General features: G+C 42.2%; 1 protein-coding gene across 12 annotated transcripts in view; it reads right to left on the bottom strand.

The window, feature by feature from the left end:
* Positions 1 to 459: 459 nt before the first annotated feature.
* cacnb2a (calcium channel, voltage-dependent, beta 2a) overlaps positions 460 to 16,706 on the bottom strand; it is a 56,787-nt gene continuing 40,540 nt past the window's right edge. For 9 of the 12 annotated variants that reach the window (XM_020087705.2, XM_020087710.2, XM_069512983.1 and 6 more), the window contains 11 exons: positions 13,057 to 13,179; positions 12,837 to 12,973; positions 12,667 to 12,743; positions 12,252 to 12,385; positions 9,406 to 9,486; positions 9,235 to 9,293; positions 8,132 to 8,241; positions 6,655 to 6,806; positions 5,692 to 5,787; positions 4,926 to 5,108; positions 460 to 3,510 (listed from right to left, as the gene is read on the bottom strand). In XM_020087705.2, the coding sequence (XP_019943264.2) occupies positions 2,749 to 3,510; positions 4,926 to 5,108; positions 5,692 to 5,787; positions 6,655 to 6,806; positions 8,132 to 8,241; positions 9,235 to 9,293; positions 9,406 to 9,486; positions 12,252 to 12,385; positions 12,667 to 12,743; positions 12,837 to 12,973; positions 13,057 to 13,179 (1,914 nt within the window). In that variant the 3' untranslated portion in view covers positions 460 to 2,748. Of the gene's footprint in view, positions 3,511 to 4,925; positions 5,109 to 5,691; positions 5,788 to 6,654; positions 6,807 to 8,131; positions 8,242 to 9,234; positions 9,294 to 9,405; positions 9,487 to 12,045; positions 12,066 to 12,251; positions 12,386 to 12,666; positions 12,744 to 12,836; positions 12,974 to 13,056; positions 13,180 to 16,706 lie in introns of all 12 variants that reach the window. The other 3 variants (XM_020087708.2, XM_069512986.1, XM_020087709.2) reach the window with 1 other exon arrangement.

Below are 16,706 nucleotides of genomic sequence, written 5' to 3'. Positions count from 1 at the left end.
GTCTGTCTGGAGGTACCAGCAGACTGCACCACTCTGTGCATTTCATCCTATGTCCATTGTATGTAGTGGTGGACTGTAGTGCTCTACTCACGGCAGCACTGACGGCTTAAGAGGATTTCCCCCCCCCCCCCCGTTTAACAACATTAAAAATTCTAAGATTAAATCAGCTGCATCTCTGGCAGTGCTCGTTTGTTGTGCTTGTTTTAGAGACGTGTGTGTGTGTGTGTGTGTGTGTGAGGAGGAGCAGCAGCAGCAGCAGCTTCCTATTTTAGACGCATCCCCTCGGTATTGTCATTCATGTCGATGTTGTCATGACGACTCAGGAGGCAGGCCGGTGAGTCTACCTCAGTTTTTCAGTCGACTTTCAGACGACTATTTATAGACACAGTTTTCCCTCCTCTGTCTGGGTCTTCTGACAAAGCACACGTCAAAACGCTTCTCTCCCCCCCGAGCGGCAAGTCCTCCTGTTGCCAACTTTATTCTTTTATATTTATGCATTATGTACACACACATGTACACGTTAAAAAAATCTGTAGTGCTATCCATGTAGCATAGAAATGGAGTTTTTAGAATTACAATTGTCAGGCAAAACCAGAGAAGATGAGCAGATGGTGGGTTTGTAAACAGAGGGGCCTGGACTAGATTTGAAGGATCGCACCACATGAGATCTGAACAAATGTGTTGAGTATTGAGCCTAAAGTTTGGTCAATAACCATCAATTTGCATGAAACCGCTTTCAGACGTGCACAAAACTCTGGACATTTTTCTGGAGGGGCTGCACGTGAGAACACAAATATCACTTGCTCCGGGTATTTTCAGAAAATGTCTTGAGTGAGCCTGTATTTGAACACAGCAGGAAAATGTCTCAATGTTTTTCCAAATGTCTCAAGAATGAAACATAAGAGTCACACATGAAGAAGACGCCGACAAAGACGCCAGCTTGGAAAGACCGGATTCGAGAGCTTCTGGCGAAAAGGGACAACGCCGGTGTCGGTGTGCTGTAAACAAAAACATGTGATTTCTGCTGTTTATGTCCTGCCTGAATGTTCTGGACATTTCCCTGTTTTTATTAACATGTCTGACCCGGACAATTTCCTGCTGCGTTTGAAACATGTGAAAGGTTTAAACTCTGGAAAATGTCCCGAAAATGGTGTACGGACATTTTCCAGAGTTTAAGTCTGGAAACGGCTTCGATCAGGGGCGTGGGAACATGGCAAGAATACTGAAAACTTCTTACTCTCGTTACATTTGAAATTGTTTGAATTTTGTTTTGCAAACAAATCTTTTCATTTTCTTTTTTTTTTTATAGTGAGGAACATACTGAAGAAATATCCTAAAATGGACGTCTGTGTACTACGATGATGTGATGACTTCAAGTGGGAGTTGAACAACATTCATTAGAAAAGGGGCCAGACTCAATAAAAGATAAACCTTCGTGGAGTTTTGGTCGTGGCAGACCTACTGGAAGCTGCATGTCGTATCAAATTGCTTTCCCATTAAACCAAAGATAACCAGTAAAAGTGCAGAATAACGGGTGTATCAATGTTATAAAATGTTTCTGGACCCATACAAAGAACAGTACTGCATGTAAGAGGAATTTACTGTAGAACTCGCTTTGTTTTTCGTAAGGCATGACTAAGGTGCACCTCCTCCACGGAGGCTTAAATATGTCAGAGCCAAATGTTGAAAACCAGGGAGGCAGAATTTAAAAAAGGGAACTAAGCAAATAAATGATGAACGTAAAATCGAAGGAGTAGTGCGACACTTTGGGAAATACATTTACAAGATTTGCTGCTGGAGATTAGACGCCAGAGTCTGTCTCTTAAAGCTACAGCTAACAGCCAGTTAGCTTTTTTTTTTACCAAATAGTAGATATTCTAATGTAAACACAGTTGCCAGTTTATTGGCTACACTCAGCTAAAACTATGCAGTTTGATTTGATTCAATTAAATGTATTTAAATGTGATAATTTATACCCTCGTGAAGTTTATAATGTTCAGGTTTTTTTTGGGAGAGGTGTTGTTTCAACTGCATACACAGTTTCTGTTATTTATCCTGCTCTCGATAATACACACGAGCGGACGAATAGTAGAAACACCTGTCAGTGTAACACAATACAAACCAACAGCACCACAAACTGCAGCCTCCAAGATAACAACCAACACTTCTCTAACACACAAAACCTGAACATTATAACTTTCATGAACACAAACAGGCTGCGAAAGTTTAATTTTTGAATTAATTAATTATTTTTTTCCCAAATTGTCAAACTATTCTTTTAAAGAAAAGAGGTCTGTAAATACAGCATCAAACTAACTTGGTTAGTCAACTCTTGCAGTCAACCCTAGCAGTAGTCTGAAGGAACATATATTATTCAAGTGGTAGCAAGCAAAAAAAACAAATTCCCAAAAAATTAAAAATGCTAATCACAGAAAGCACAGCTCAGTACAGAAACCAAATTCTGATTTTGTGTCATGCTTTATCAAACACAGGTTTAAAATATGCATATTTGAGAATATTCATGCATATCCACACATAAACAACGTCTATGCATAGATACACACATACATATATTTATATTTGTATCTATGTAATCAAAATCCTGCCGTTGGAAAAGATGCAACAGCATTTACAAAGGAGGTGTACATAAATAGGATGCTGTGGTCTCAGGGTGTAGCAGCACGATGGGAGAACAGAACGCTCTTTAAGAGGAGGAGTCGGAATGAGCTTCAGGAGGGATTTGGTCGGTCACTGGTGGATGTAGGAGTCTCTCACCCATTCCCCTGCATCACCCCTCTTTTTGGGAGCCACCTCCCCCTCTCGGTCCCTGTCTCTGTCCCGGTCGTAGTAGTGATGGTGGTGGTCACGTGCCGGCCTGTGGTGGTGGTGAGAGCGCTGCTTGTTGCGTTCGTTATGGTCCTGTTCGCGCTCTTTGGAGCGGTGGTGTCCCGTGCTGTGAGCGGCCTCGTCGGCCGCACCACGGTGATGGTGGTGGTGGTGATGATGGTGGTTGTGGTCCCGGTGGGGCAGCGGCTCGTAGCGCTGTTGCTGCTGGGGGTGCCCCTCCCCTAGATCCTCGTCCTCCTCGTCCTCCTCGTCCTCCTCCTCCTCCTCGTCCTCCTCTTCCTGGTGGAGCAGCTGAGTGCGTGGCTCAATGTAAGCCGAGTCCTTGCTCTCTCGGCTCTCCCTGCTTTCTCGGCTCTCGGGGGTCTCAGAGTCCAGAGTCTCCTGCCGGGAGAGGCCCCGGGCTCGGCTGCTGCGGTGGTGTTGATGGTGGTTGTGGTGCTCAGTCCTGGTGGAAGACGAACGGTGGTGGATGTGCTGCGCTCTCTTGGTGGACTCCGACCTCAGGGGCCTCTCCTCCTCGTTGCCCTCCACGTCCACCTCTGCATCAGCATCAGCCTGGTCCTGGCTCTGGTGGTGGTGGTGGTGATGGTGATGATGGTGATCCTCTCTGGAGCCCTTTCTCTCCTCTAATGCTTTATCTCCCTTCTGCTCCGCACCGCTTCCCTGGGATGAGTAAAAATCATCAGTCAGTAAAGTGACACAACAAAGGAAATACACTGCAACTGCAAACACAAACAAAACCCATGCAAACTAACATCTACATTCTGGTGCCTGTGTTTTTTACCTTTTTCTACATATGCACTCACACAAAACCGTAAAGCATGAAATGTCAACGTCAACGCACGCCAGTCAGCCATCGATCGGAGGTTGACCGTGGTCCCGGGGGAAGCAAACTCCAAATAAAAGATCTCACCACACTAGCAATCACATGTCAAGCTCACTCCTGCTCCTCATCAATATCAGGGTTTTCCTCATTTTCAGTCTTACATTTCCCATTGAGAAGGCAGAGGACAAAGAGAGGGAGGGGATTTTACAGCATTTGCACAGACCATGTTGTTAAGTATTGATTTTAAATCACACCACAAAATGACACATTTTCAAAAAGACAAATAAACATATTACATAATAATAATAAATACATCTTCATTGCATTGGAAGTTGCAGGCTCCAGATAGTTACCATCTCACTTCCTGTCCACCTTGGTATCTATCTAAAGGTCTGTCCTAAAACCCACAGTCTTCATTCTGCTTTCCAGTGCTGTTGGTTTGTTGTGTTCTCAAATGTTTTATCATAACTTCATCATGTTACTTTTTCACTTTTAAACATAGCAAAGTAAAAATACTGGAGTTAAAAAATATTAAAGTAGGAGTAAAAGTAATTAATTAAAAATACTCCACACAAGTACAAAACAAAAAAATAAGACTGTAACACTAATGAGAGTTAATGTACTCATTAGTTCCCCCCCCGGTGTTTTTATGTGACTCTTTTTAAATGTTGTATAATTTAACTAGAAGGGAGAGCACATACCTCTGCCAAGGCTAACGCCCTATTCCGCAATGTTTAATAAATGTTAAGCAATAAATCCTGGATCTGCTCGTTTATCTGGATCTACTCTGAGTAAGGTTCTTCTTTTGCCATAGTTACACTTTCATCAAACTTCGGGGGAAAGTGTTGAGGTTCATGTGTAATCTCACTAAATAACGAGCAGGTAAACAAACGGTGGTGGAGGTAATTACACCTCGGCCCCTGAATGTGTTTTTTACTGTCATCTGACTGCACCTATAGAACTGTTTGATCCTAATTGTTGTTTACTATGGAAATTAAATGAGACCAACAAAGCTGGAGTGCGTCGTGTATCTGTACAAACCACAGGACGTCCTCATTAATCAGACACACCTCCACATGTTCAGAAAATACATCACATGAACAGGAGCTGGCAGACTCCTGAAGTGTGGGCGTTGGGACAGACCCTTCATCTCATTTCCTGCCTCCTGTCACTTCCTGTACTGTCTACAGGTATCCCCCACCCCCGTCCCTCTGTGGCCTCCATTGGCCCCACGTCTGCTCAGCACTTGTACCTGCACACCGGGGACCGGGGCCGGGCTGGAGGGCAGGGCGGCTGTGGGCAGCTTCGTTAGCAGTGGGTTGGGAGGGTTGCAGCTGGTGGGGTGAGTGCTTTTCCAGTAGGCCTCCAGGTAATCGGCCATATGCTCACATGCATCCTCCAGCTGGTTCTCATCAAGAATGATGTCAAACATCTCCTGGGAGAGGAAAGGGTGCAGTCAAAGTAAGAAAATTAATGGAGGCGACATGATGAGGTCAATAAACAAGAGGATGCTGTGGTGGGATGACAGAATAAAACACGCAGACACTGAGGGGTCGGATGTAATAATGAAAGTTATCGGGCACATCCAAATCTACTTTTGTTAGTTTAAAAGCAGAAAAGAGGAGCACTCTCTCTATCATACATCATTCACACGCTGCCTCTGCACAACCGGCAATTCAGGGTTCAATATCTTGCCCAAGGACACTTCGGCACGTGAATTCAGGGAGACTGGGATGATTCCTCCGACCTTCAGGAATGTGCAAACATGTGGTGGCACTTGTGCAACACTCATTTTAATACCATCGGTGCTCAGATGGGCACAAGAACATTTGTCATTTATTTTCCAAAATAATACGTAAGCCGATTACAGAAGAACACGAATACAACAAGCAGGAATTACAAAGCTTTCAAAACCAGAAATCAGGCTTTAGATATGCAGAAAACTAAAACCCAGAGCCAAAATCATTTCTAAAGAACAGAACTCCAGGGTATTTCAAATCATCCCAGCAGAGACTTACAGGAGGGCACTGAGCCAGTTTGTCAGCAGCCACCATCTGGACATTGAGGTGTTTGGCCTGAGACTTGCCTCGAGACTTGATGAGCCGCTGCAGCACCTGAACACAAATGAGGACAAAGGCCATGAATGTTTAAAGTGCAAATTTATACTTTTTTATATATTTTTTACTCCAATACATGCATCTGATAGTTTTAGTCACTTGTTCATTTTCAGAAACTATATCCAATATATTCAGATTCATGATATAAACATTTCATGACATTAGAAAATACAAGACATTGTTTTTAAACCAGTAGTTCAGAGACACTGAAGCATCAATATAACAATTTAATAATCTGTCAATGGGCAAGTACTTTTACTTTAAGTGGTTACAGCTGATATAATCTTACTAACACATGTTTAAATGCAGGATTTTAACTTGCAGTGTATTTTAACATTGTAAATTTAAAAAAATGATCTGACTACTTGCTCCACTGCTTATACATATATATATATATATAAAACTTAATACTTTTATCATCCCTTTAAGCTGTATTTAATGTGGCACGGGTGAAATTGAGAAGACAGGTGCCACTAAGATTTCAAGCTCGTATCTCATGTCTCTTTAAGTTCTGTTTTTTTTAATCAATCACTGAATCATGAGCCAGTTTTACACACGCTGAAGGTCACAGTGATGAATCAGTTCCTTCGTGCATTCGCTTGATTTCGAACGAGACGTCTGACACGCTGTGTTTAAAAATCACAGCAGCTTAGTTACATAAAAACAATATGAGCAAGGACGTCGACGAGCCAGATTCAGTCACAGCTGAGTAATACATGTATGAGAGCAGAGGGAGCATCAGTTGTCTTTATTCATCCTCATGTTCTCTCACATCCAGGACATTTTCTTTTGTTCTGCTGGTTCACTTACATCACACATTGATCAAGTTTATCTCTTCATCATGTAAATTTTTTTTAAACCAACCTTGGGGGAGGTGATTTTGACGTACACAATGATGGGGGCGAGGGACGTCTTCCCCAGCTGTGACGGGTGGTTGATGGTGTCGGCGTCCAGAACCACCAGCTGTAACGTGCGGGCCAGTTCGAAAATCCGCTCAATCTCACTCTGGACTTCGGCTACAGACAAAACGGATTAGTGCAGAGTTAATACTTCATTTTATTTTGATAAAAAAAGCATAGAGGTAATGATGTCTGATCTACTGCCACATGGCTTTCACAGTGCTGCAATGCTGTTGCCATTAAAGCCCAGAACATCTGATGACACTAAGATACACAACTGAAGATATGTCCCTAACATCAACTGGTGGTTGGCATCAAGTGCGACGGACCTTCAAACATACAAAGGATGTTCTCCATCTTGTCCTATGTTCTAAAATCTTATTGTGAAACCTTTTCTATATAAGTGCTTTATAAACAAAAATCAATTCACAATATGTGGTTTAAATGTCCAGCTCCTTTCTTTGAGCTTCATGAAGACAAAATAAAGCATCAAAAAGACATCCTGACTTTAAGGATGAGGCTCAGAGAGACTCATAGCTGCGAGAGGAAAAGTGAGCCATCTTCTGTTACCTCTAACAGAACCGACTTTTAACGTCACACAACTCCCACTGTAACAGATGACGATGTGACTGTGAAGAATAACAATCCTACGAATATCACAGCAAGGCACAAAATCCCAATCTGAGTGGATCACGGCCAGGCGTCATGACTTCCTGGGAACTGATATCATGAGAACACGCCAACCTAAACGTTCATCTGGACGACAAGTGAGTCACAAATTCTATTTTCCTGAAATAGTTGATCGAATCTTGAAGAAACAAAATGTGCAAATGTTCATGGGGAAGAGAATTAAAGATTTTATGCTCCTGACAGAACAAAATGGCCTCTTCGGACAAATATATATATATATATATATATATACAGTATATGTAGAGAGAGAGAGAGAGTAGCAGTTGCTCTCAGCCCTAATGCACCATTAAAAAAAGATTGAGGTCAAGTTGTCAAGTAAAAGTGTGGTGGCTTTGTGTAAAATTTATATCTAAAACAATTTTTTGCCTCTAATTTGAGCTTTTCCTGGGATTCCTCCCTCTGCTGCAGCCGCTGACAGATTCTTATGGTGATACAAAGCAATCATTAGCCCAGTCACCTCTGCTGGAATCTGTTTCTTACTAATCACATCTAAACCCCAATCAACCCCAGACAAATCAAAGCGGTTTTTGAACTTGTTATCGTGCATTTATGCTCTATCTTCCATTCCTGACTAAATAAACTTGCCAAGGCTGCTCCAGGCCGTCGGGAGTTATCATTACCATTGTCAAGAGTTTCTTTAATCGCTTCCTTCCTTTCCCTTTTTTTTTTTTTTTAAAGCTCCTTGAAAACATTATGAATCAAAACACCAGATGTTCCCAGGCATATTTGTGATATCCGAGCCCAAAACGTACCCAAGTTCGAGCGCGTGTTGGAGCGTTCGATGATGGCGTGCTTGCTGGGATTGTTCAGGACCGAGCGCTTGGCAAGAGAGATGTCGGCCGTGACGCGAGTGATTGATATTCTAAGACACGGGACAAGAAGAACAGCAAGTTAATATAGATGATACAGACTCGACAACAAAGATCCAAATATAGATGCAAAAACTCACAGACATTGACTCAGAGCAGAGACTGAGGTTTAAAACACAAAAATACAAGTTCATATTTGTGAAGAATTGTGTTAACAGATATCTGATCCCTGTTTTTCGTACTTAAACGTCTCAAAGCTCAGTTGGATACAGACACGGACGAAGCTTTCTGTCTGAACTCTGCAATCATTAGTGCACGTCTTTTAAAAGCTCATGGATATGGAGCAGTGTAGCCTATTGCTTTAATCCAATAATTCAAGAGAGATGATCGTAAGACACGAGGGAGAAATTTCAACAAAGGTAGATTTTGCCCTCTATCTTAATACACAAATATATATATTTTTTTACATTTTCACAACCTCCTCCACCATCGCCAAACTCTGGACTCCGCTCTGCCCTCTAGTGGAGTGGAAGAATGTGGACATGGTAACATCATTTTAAACATGTATTTTTTTTGTAAAATGTATTAATTTTAATAAAAATAACTTTTTCTAGAAGTCTAAACAAAAATATTGAAGAGCCAAAGGAGCTGTTTGAGAATGAATCAGAGCCTAGTACAAACATGTTGCCAGTGTGAGTTAAATTATGCTTCAAGAACATAGAATAAACAGCATTATCTGCAGCTGCCAATGGTCTGAGTGGATCTTAGTGTTGTTTAACTTAAAGGCTTTTCTGCTGTGGACGGACTCAACATTGAGTGAGGAGAATCCTTCTCTGCTCTAGGGCCCACTATGGCCTATTAAGGACATGGAGAGGTACTATTTAAAGCAGTAGCACACATCTCCAGGCCAAACAAACTAGTTACACACTCTCTTGGCGAACCTCGGGGGACAGATAAATACCAGCCTATAGAGTGGGAGGGAGAAGAAGAATGAGGAAGAAAGCAGGATTAGAGCTTGTGTTTTAAAAAGGTCACAGGCAACTTACCTTCCCTCGAATCTGTGTTTCAAAAAGTCAAACAGAGCTTTCTGCATCATGTCTGTCACCTGTGGATGTGCAGGGAGAGATAAAGCCGTTAAAGGCAGACACATTTGACAACATATTCCCAGATGAACAACAAAGCCGGCACTGCGGTTTGAAATATCCCCGCCGACGAACCTCGTAGCCCTTCAGTGATGGTCCAACCAGAACCACGGGTCGCATGGAAGGCACAACGTCGTACGGAGGAATGTGTTCCGTCTTCAGAGAGCAGGAGAGGAAGAAAAACAGTTGCACTTATTTATGGAGACAAAGTAAACACCCGCCATCACAAATCACACAAAGGGTCAGAAAAACAATGAGCAAGACAATTTAAAAGCACTGGAACACTGTGAACCATGAGATGAGACGTCTCAGCCGAACCCGGGGACGAAAACGCAAGCAGGCTTTGATTTGTAATAGATTCGGTCTTTTGCTTCCCAAATTCAAACTTCAGCAGAATTCGAAACAAATTTAAAACAGGTTCCGGCAAATGGCAGCGTTTCATTATGGATCATTTCTCTCGTTTCATGGTTCTGGTGTCACCGGGTAACAGAGGGAACATGTAACAGGAAAGATTAGTCAGAGAGGGGAAGATTAGGACTCTGGTAGGAAAACCTGCTCACAACAGTTGAGCTCAGTTTGTGTGACAGCATCAGTTTAAATCAAAGTGAGCATTGTGCTGGTTTTGGCAACACGTTTTGAAGTGTTTCAAAAAAGCAGTTTGACGGAAAAGGAAAAATTGGGATTTACTAATGAGAAACGACACGAATGAAGGTTTAAAGTTTGACATCCAATTATGCTTATTTGAATTGTGGCTCAATATGAAGAGACGGCCACCACATCGGTTGATTCATTGATTAGCTGAGCTTAGCGTAATGTTTGGAAACACAAGGTAACCGTGAGCATGGCTCTGGCTAAAGCCAAAAAACTAACTCTGATGCTGAGTAAAGCAAAGAGTTGCGTTTGTAAAAAGGTCAAACGAGCCAATTACCCTTTTTACAGTCTTTATGCTAAGCTACGCAAACTATCTGCTGGCGAATATGGTGTATGGTTATACGGCATTTCCCCAAAATGTCAAATTCTTTCTTAAAGTTGGAAAATGGCAACTCAGTGCACAGCAGTTAATATCATATTCTGTACTTTGGAGTGTTTTATTGTTTTAGTTTGAATTATGCTAAGTTAGGCTAATTGTCAGTAACATTCCAGCGTCATATTTACCACACAGACATTTGAGAGGTACCAATTTTCTCATCTAATGAATAAGGATTGACACTGACATTTGTTTGGGGGGGGGGGGGTTAATACCCCTGTTTTTTCTTTTTGCGTCATATATATGTTTGAAAATATAAATATATAAATATGATATATAATCGCAGACTCTTGGGACGTTCTTTGAGGAAGTGCATTTCTATCCACATCCGAGATCAAGGCAGTGAACCTGCTGTGCGTCCCTGGCAGAGCGGCGTGTTGGATGTTGTTGTGGACACGCCAGCACACTGGAGCAACATGAAAGTGCTTTTCCAGTTTTAATTTTTTTTACTGAAGCAGAGCCAGTGCATGATCTAAGTTGAAGCTCTGTTGGAGAGCAGACAGCTGGGAAACAGAGAGGGTCGACTTCTTCCTCCTCAAACAACGTAAAAGGGCCGTTTCATTCACCACACTCATTGTCTCGATCCTTATTTGTCCTCAAGCTGCTGCTCTCGGTATGTGTTATCTTTATGACGAGTGTTTTAGTGGACGACATGTAACCGTCTGTCACCTCCTCTTCTTTCTCCTCTAAACATTTTCTTTCTGTCTAATGTTTGCTGTCGTCACTGAGCCTCCCCTGAGACATTGTGGGAACTCTACTGCTGACTAACATGAGGTTATTAACGGACGTGTAGTTCTGCTCAAACACTTTCGGTAACTTTAGATCAACAACTTTTAGATCAAAAGTGATTTGGCATACATTTCCCATAATTCAAATATTTTGAAAGTATTCCTTTGAATTTCATGATGCTGACTTTCAACAGGCCCAGCAGAAATGAGCATTCATTTTCATGATCACTGATTAAATATGACATGCCATATGATTTATATATATGGCTTATATATGTACACTTAAAGGAACAGCTAGGACAATTCAGGGATTATGCTTATATGCTTTCTTACCAGGAGTTGAACCAGAAGACTTGTACAAATCTGCATACATATATTCAGTATTGATAGAGGGGAAATTCTCTCTGGTTAGAGGACGACCACTCTACCCCCTCAGCCACAATCGCCCAGTGAGTCATCCAGTTTCCCCCTTTGAGGGATTCTTAAAGTATCTCGTATCAAAAAGCTACAGCAGATATTCTCGTTTCAATGGTATAAAAAATACCTAGTCGCACATCTGACGTTTTATTATTAACAAGTAATATTTTGTTTGTTTGATCTGTAGATTTTACTGGGTACTTGACTGAGAGCAAAACGTCCTGGTTTTCTCTTTTATGGTTTTTTATACGGTTTAAATAAAATCTCCTCATCTAACTCTTGGAAAGAAAACGCTTATTTTCCAAAATGTCCCAATATTCCTTTAGATATATAAGTAAATTCAGATGTCATCCATCTTTTTAAAAATCTGTTCAAACTGAGATCTCACTGAATCATCATCACAAGTTCACTTACAAACACAAACAGTCACAAACACAACACAGAGGATTGCAGTGAGTAGGTGAGAGGTGAGTACAAAGTCTCTGCTCAGACGTCACGCATCGTACAGTTCGTCCCCAGACACTGCTGCAGACCACGACTTACCGACTTCTGCTTCTGCTTAGCTGCAGTGAGACGGAAGAAGAGAAAGAGAGAGGTTAAGAACAGGCACGCATGCTAATGGCCGGTTGGTGCACGGTGGTGTAGACACACAGGACGGACGCTGAGTGAGGCCAAGCAGCCACAGGCATTTTAGTCAAAAGCCAAGCGGACGGACACAGAAGAAGAGAGGCTGGCGTCGTACAGATTACCTTCTTAAAGAAGGGCATTCGTTTCTCTTTTGCTAGGGGGGACATGACAGTGTTTGGACTGGCTTTAGGGGAGCGCAGGTGGACGGGGAGCTCATTGTCCTCGGGGTCTAAGCCTGTGGCATCTATGTCAATGGCTACGCACAGACAGACAAGAGCACCATCACACAGAGGTGAACACAGGTAACAGGTACATTTCACATCAACAGTAGCACAGGAAGAAGCTACAACACAGAGAAATCAAACATTTTAAAGTATAGTTATGACCATTAAAACATGGGATGAAAATTACTTTAGGAAATCAAAAATACGTAATATTTAACCTATATCTTACCTTAAACTTGTGTTCAGTGGTTAAAAGTTTGAAACAAGGAATAAATTAAGAATAGTTTTCAAATTTACAGATCGAGCTACTCACCAGACGAAGGAGGAGTAGATTTCCGTGAGTTAGGAACCACTTCACCTAAACTGGAAGATGAGTTTGCTCCCAATTTACTGAAATGAGAAGGAACATTTCTTATGTGTAAATGTACTTAAGATGATCTCGTAGCCAAAGAAACTGACTTGGGTGAAGATTTGGCTTCTTACCTGGAGTGGAACTTGCCCTGTTTGGCTCTCTGCTCCTGGAGGATACGAGTGTTTTCAAGCTTCACTGGACTGGGGATGAAACCGATTTCACAGCCTTCCTTCACCAGACGTCCTATCCACCAGTCATTGTTGAATTTCTACACAGAATAATCACAGATAGTCACGTGTCACCATCAGCATCCTCCATATTTTCCCCTCACAAAGGAAAGTGGCGGCTCACCTCTTTGACGTGGAGGAAGTCTTTAGCATCGAAGGAGATGGCCATGCCTGGCACAGGGACGTCGTCATCGTGACTCGGGCTGTAGTTGACATTTGTGCGAACAGCAAATGCAACTGGTTTGGTCTGCGGAGGAACAAGAGGGAGATTAAAGCAACACCATCGGCTCCACGTCTGAGCCATGAAGTGGTTTTCATATCGAGGAAAAACGAAGCCCATCAATCTCTGACTTGGGTAGTCCCACCCACTGCACTGAAGCAACTAAATGTCAGATGTCTCGACCCATAATATTCCACCTGTAGTGAATATATATCTATATTTTCATTAACAGAAATTATTATTCAATTGAATTTCCTATTTTATTATTTTTTATCCTTTCATGTGTTCTTTAGTGGGAATGTTTATTTTATCTCAAGGTAAAAAATCTGCATATTGATTGTTAAAAATGTAAGAATGTTAAAAAGTCAAAAAGAATCCAGACCCTTGACCTCAGAGTATCCTGAAAACATCTCTTGCTCCTTGAAACCTTCCGTTTTTTCGGAGATGTAATTCTTGCCTTTGAGCAGAGCGTAAAAATAAAATAACCCTGGGTGCGGGATACAAGCGATCTCTGACTCATCCAGTCTTACTCTCTCCATGAATGATGCTGCTGCTGCACCGTGTCTCCTCTACAGGCTGAAAACACTGACACTTTACAATTAAGAGTGATGCAACATGTTGGCGTGAGTAGCCATCACCACTCTGACACCAATAGTAAAATGGAACTCAGGTGTTGTGCTTACTTCCCGAACAGCACTTGTGCAAATTGTTTATAAATCAATTCCGCAATCTTTGCAGTGGCGGAATCAATACTGGGCTTCCTATCTGATCACTGCTGACCTTCCTCTGTGGGACAGTCAGTCCATTGAGATAATGCACACAGGTAATGAAATGTTTCTGTGTCTACGCAGCCTGCGATAGAGTCACCTTACAATGTGACTGTCCTCACACTGTGCAAAACAGAAAGTGAGATATTTTTCAACAAAGCAAGAAAATCACCTCAGCCCACAGTGACGCAGAAAAGGAGATTTGAATGGCGATTTAATACCATATCATGAAACAATGTAATGGGAGAACAAACTCAGAACAAACACTAGATTTCTTGTGTTGCATGACTCATAAATATAAGACCCACATCCCTTTATTATATAAAATGCTTTTAGAAATAATCTTGGAGTCAGCCTGGCAGCGATGGCAGCACATTGGCAACGTGGTCATGCCCTCGCCCAGATTTAATTTGCCCTGCTTTTAACCGTGGGACAGTTCAGCCAAAACAAATGTAGCTTAGAGTAATCTCCCAGTGCGCTCGCACACCATAAATATTTACCTGCACATGAAAGAGAGAGCGATGAGGAGAAGGGATGTGTGATATTCAGCTGGAAGCCAAACTCAACGCGCTCGCTAGATCAGAGCTTTGATGCTGTTATTTCTGTTGGACCTTTTACCAATTTGAAAAAAAATGCTTTCAGAGTAGATTAAATCTGTCAAGTTGTGCTTGGTTTCATCATAACACTCTGACAATCTGATTTTCTTTCAGAGACGTTAAAATAAAATATACCGACAGGCTAAAGCAAACACATGAAGTACTGTATGTCGGTATCAAGCGTTAATGAAAGAAAACTCAAGCTTTTAAATAAACCTTTAAGATGCAGGACATACAGAGGATTCATTGGGAAATAATATCAGCATTAATGACGCATACGTGGCCAGAAATTCACTTCCTTCAGCCTTCAAGGACCGAACAGGAAAGTGGGATTGATTGGATTTGCTTGGATCTGAATGCTGCTTGAGATCTTTGAAGTAAAGCAGCAAAGCTCATTATTATGGGTCGGATTCATCATCGGCGAGCTCCAGGAGGGGGCTGCACAGATGATGAGCGCTCTCCTCGATCGTTTCACTGTCGGCCTCATTGAAATACAACAGGTGTGAAGTGACTATGATGAAGTATGAGGGATTATGGAAATAATACATTAGTGAAATCCTGCTGGAATCATTTTCCTCATGTGGATGGCAATGTAAATATTCCACGGAGGGATGATTGTATGCTGTGTTCGTGTGTGTGTGTGTGTGTGTGTGTGTGTGTGTGTGTGTGTGTGTGCATGTGACATTGAGGTGATCATCCAATCCAGTACGTGCAGTGCTGGAACCCGTGGAGGACAGAGCGACCTTTGCATTTGCATGCAAGGAGTCACATGGCTGTATTAAGGTATGTGGTCCATTAGTACATGTAGCTATGTGCATGTGTGGTCCTCTTGCTCCCAGCTGCTCTGCTCGCCTTTATCCATCATGGCTGCCTGTCAAACAAAGTGTCCTATAGGACTCTTACGTGTCCTGCGACGCCACCTTATATTGCAGGTGAGTGCAGGATGGGAACATAATGGCACCTTCACACCGCTGCACGCAGTATCTCTACATCTCCCGCTTGTTATGTAACACAGGCCTTCATTATGGATGCCATATTGACTGCAGCGAGCGAGGGTGAAAAAAGACAGGGGCGGAGGGTTAGAGACCGGGAAGACAAGAGAAAGAATGGGGGGGGGAAATAGGGAAAGGAAAGGAGATGGATATAAGGATAGAGCAGAGGACAGGAAGTGAGAGGAGGAGAAACATTGGAGGAGATAAGAGGCTGAGGGTTGAGGATAAGACGGAGATAAGCAGCTGGAGAGGAGACCTATCTGTGACTGGGAACCCTGGGAGGCAGTGCCATGGACCACAGCCAATTAACACCGCATGACACTCATCCCAATATCACATCACTGCATGCATATTTCATGAGCTGGTCCTCTGCGTTCACAGTGACCGAGTGAACACCTGACTCCCAACACGCCTCATAGCAGCACACGCAAGACGTCACGCTGTAATAAATCAAGATCCCCCACATTGTTTCACCTTGAATGCTGTGGATCGATTTTAGATGAATTCTCTTCTGTGCTCTGGCTTCAGGGTGTAAAATCTATTATCTTGTGGTATGAGGGGAATCAAAACCTTAATTTATTTAGTGTGGGAAGATATTTCTATAATTATTCAGGGACGCTTTAATATATTTCAGGCATGAACACCAAGTCATGATGAATAAATGCTGTTAACGTCAATGACTAAGCCACTGCAGCTACTGTTAAAAATTCCAAAATAAAAAAAAGGATTGCTCTTATGAAAACATTTAGCGTGCTACATAAATTCAGGGACATTTAAGGGATAAATAAAAACACAAAATAGTCAAAATCAATGGAGATGAAGCCCTAATATCCAGACTTTTAAGTGAAGCTCCAAAACCCCTTAAAATCCTACACTTCCCATGATTCAACTCTCAAGCATCTTTTGGTTAATCCTCCTCAGCTTCCCGACAGCAACAAACACATTTGAAACGCAGGGTTTGGGATTAAAAAAAAGTCTCTAAACTCCAGCTGAGATAAGCCCTCATGACATCATTGGGGTTGTTTTCACTAGACTTCACAAACCCTCCTCCCCGAGCCACAGAAGACAATAAACAACTGTTTTTACAAGCCGAGGAGCAACATCAGCGATTTGCTTAACTGATTTACATGTGTAAAAATCAGTGGAGTTCCCATTTCAAGTCAATTAGAGGCGGCCAATGTTGTTTTGTGTGAAATTAC

This window comes from Paralichthys olivaceus, chromosome 17 (genome assembly GCF_024713975.1).
Source record: "Paralichthys olivaceus isolate ysfri-2021 chromosome 17, ASM2471397v2, whole genome shotgun sequence".
Classification (NCBI taxonomy): domain Eukaryota; kingdom Metazoa; phylum Chordata; class Actinopteri; order Pleuronectiformes; family Paralichthyidae; genus Paralichthys; species Paralichthys olivaceus.
The sequence above is the reverse complement of the archived record's forward strand: the minus strand, read 5'-3'. Positions and strand labels throughout refer to the sequence as shown.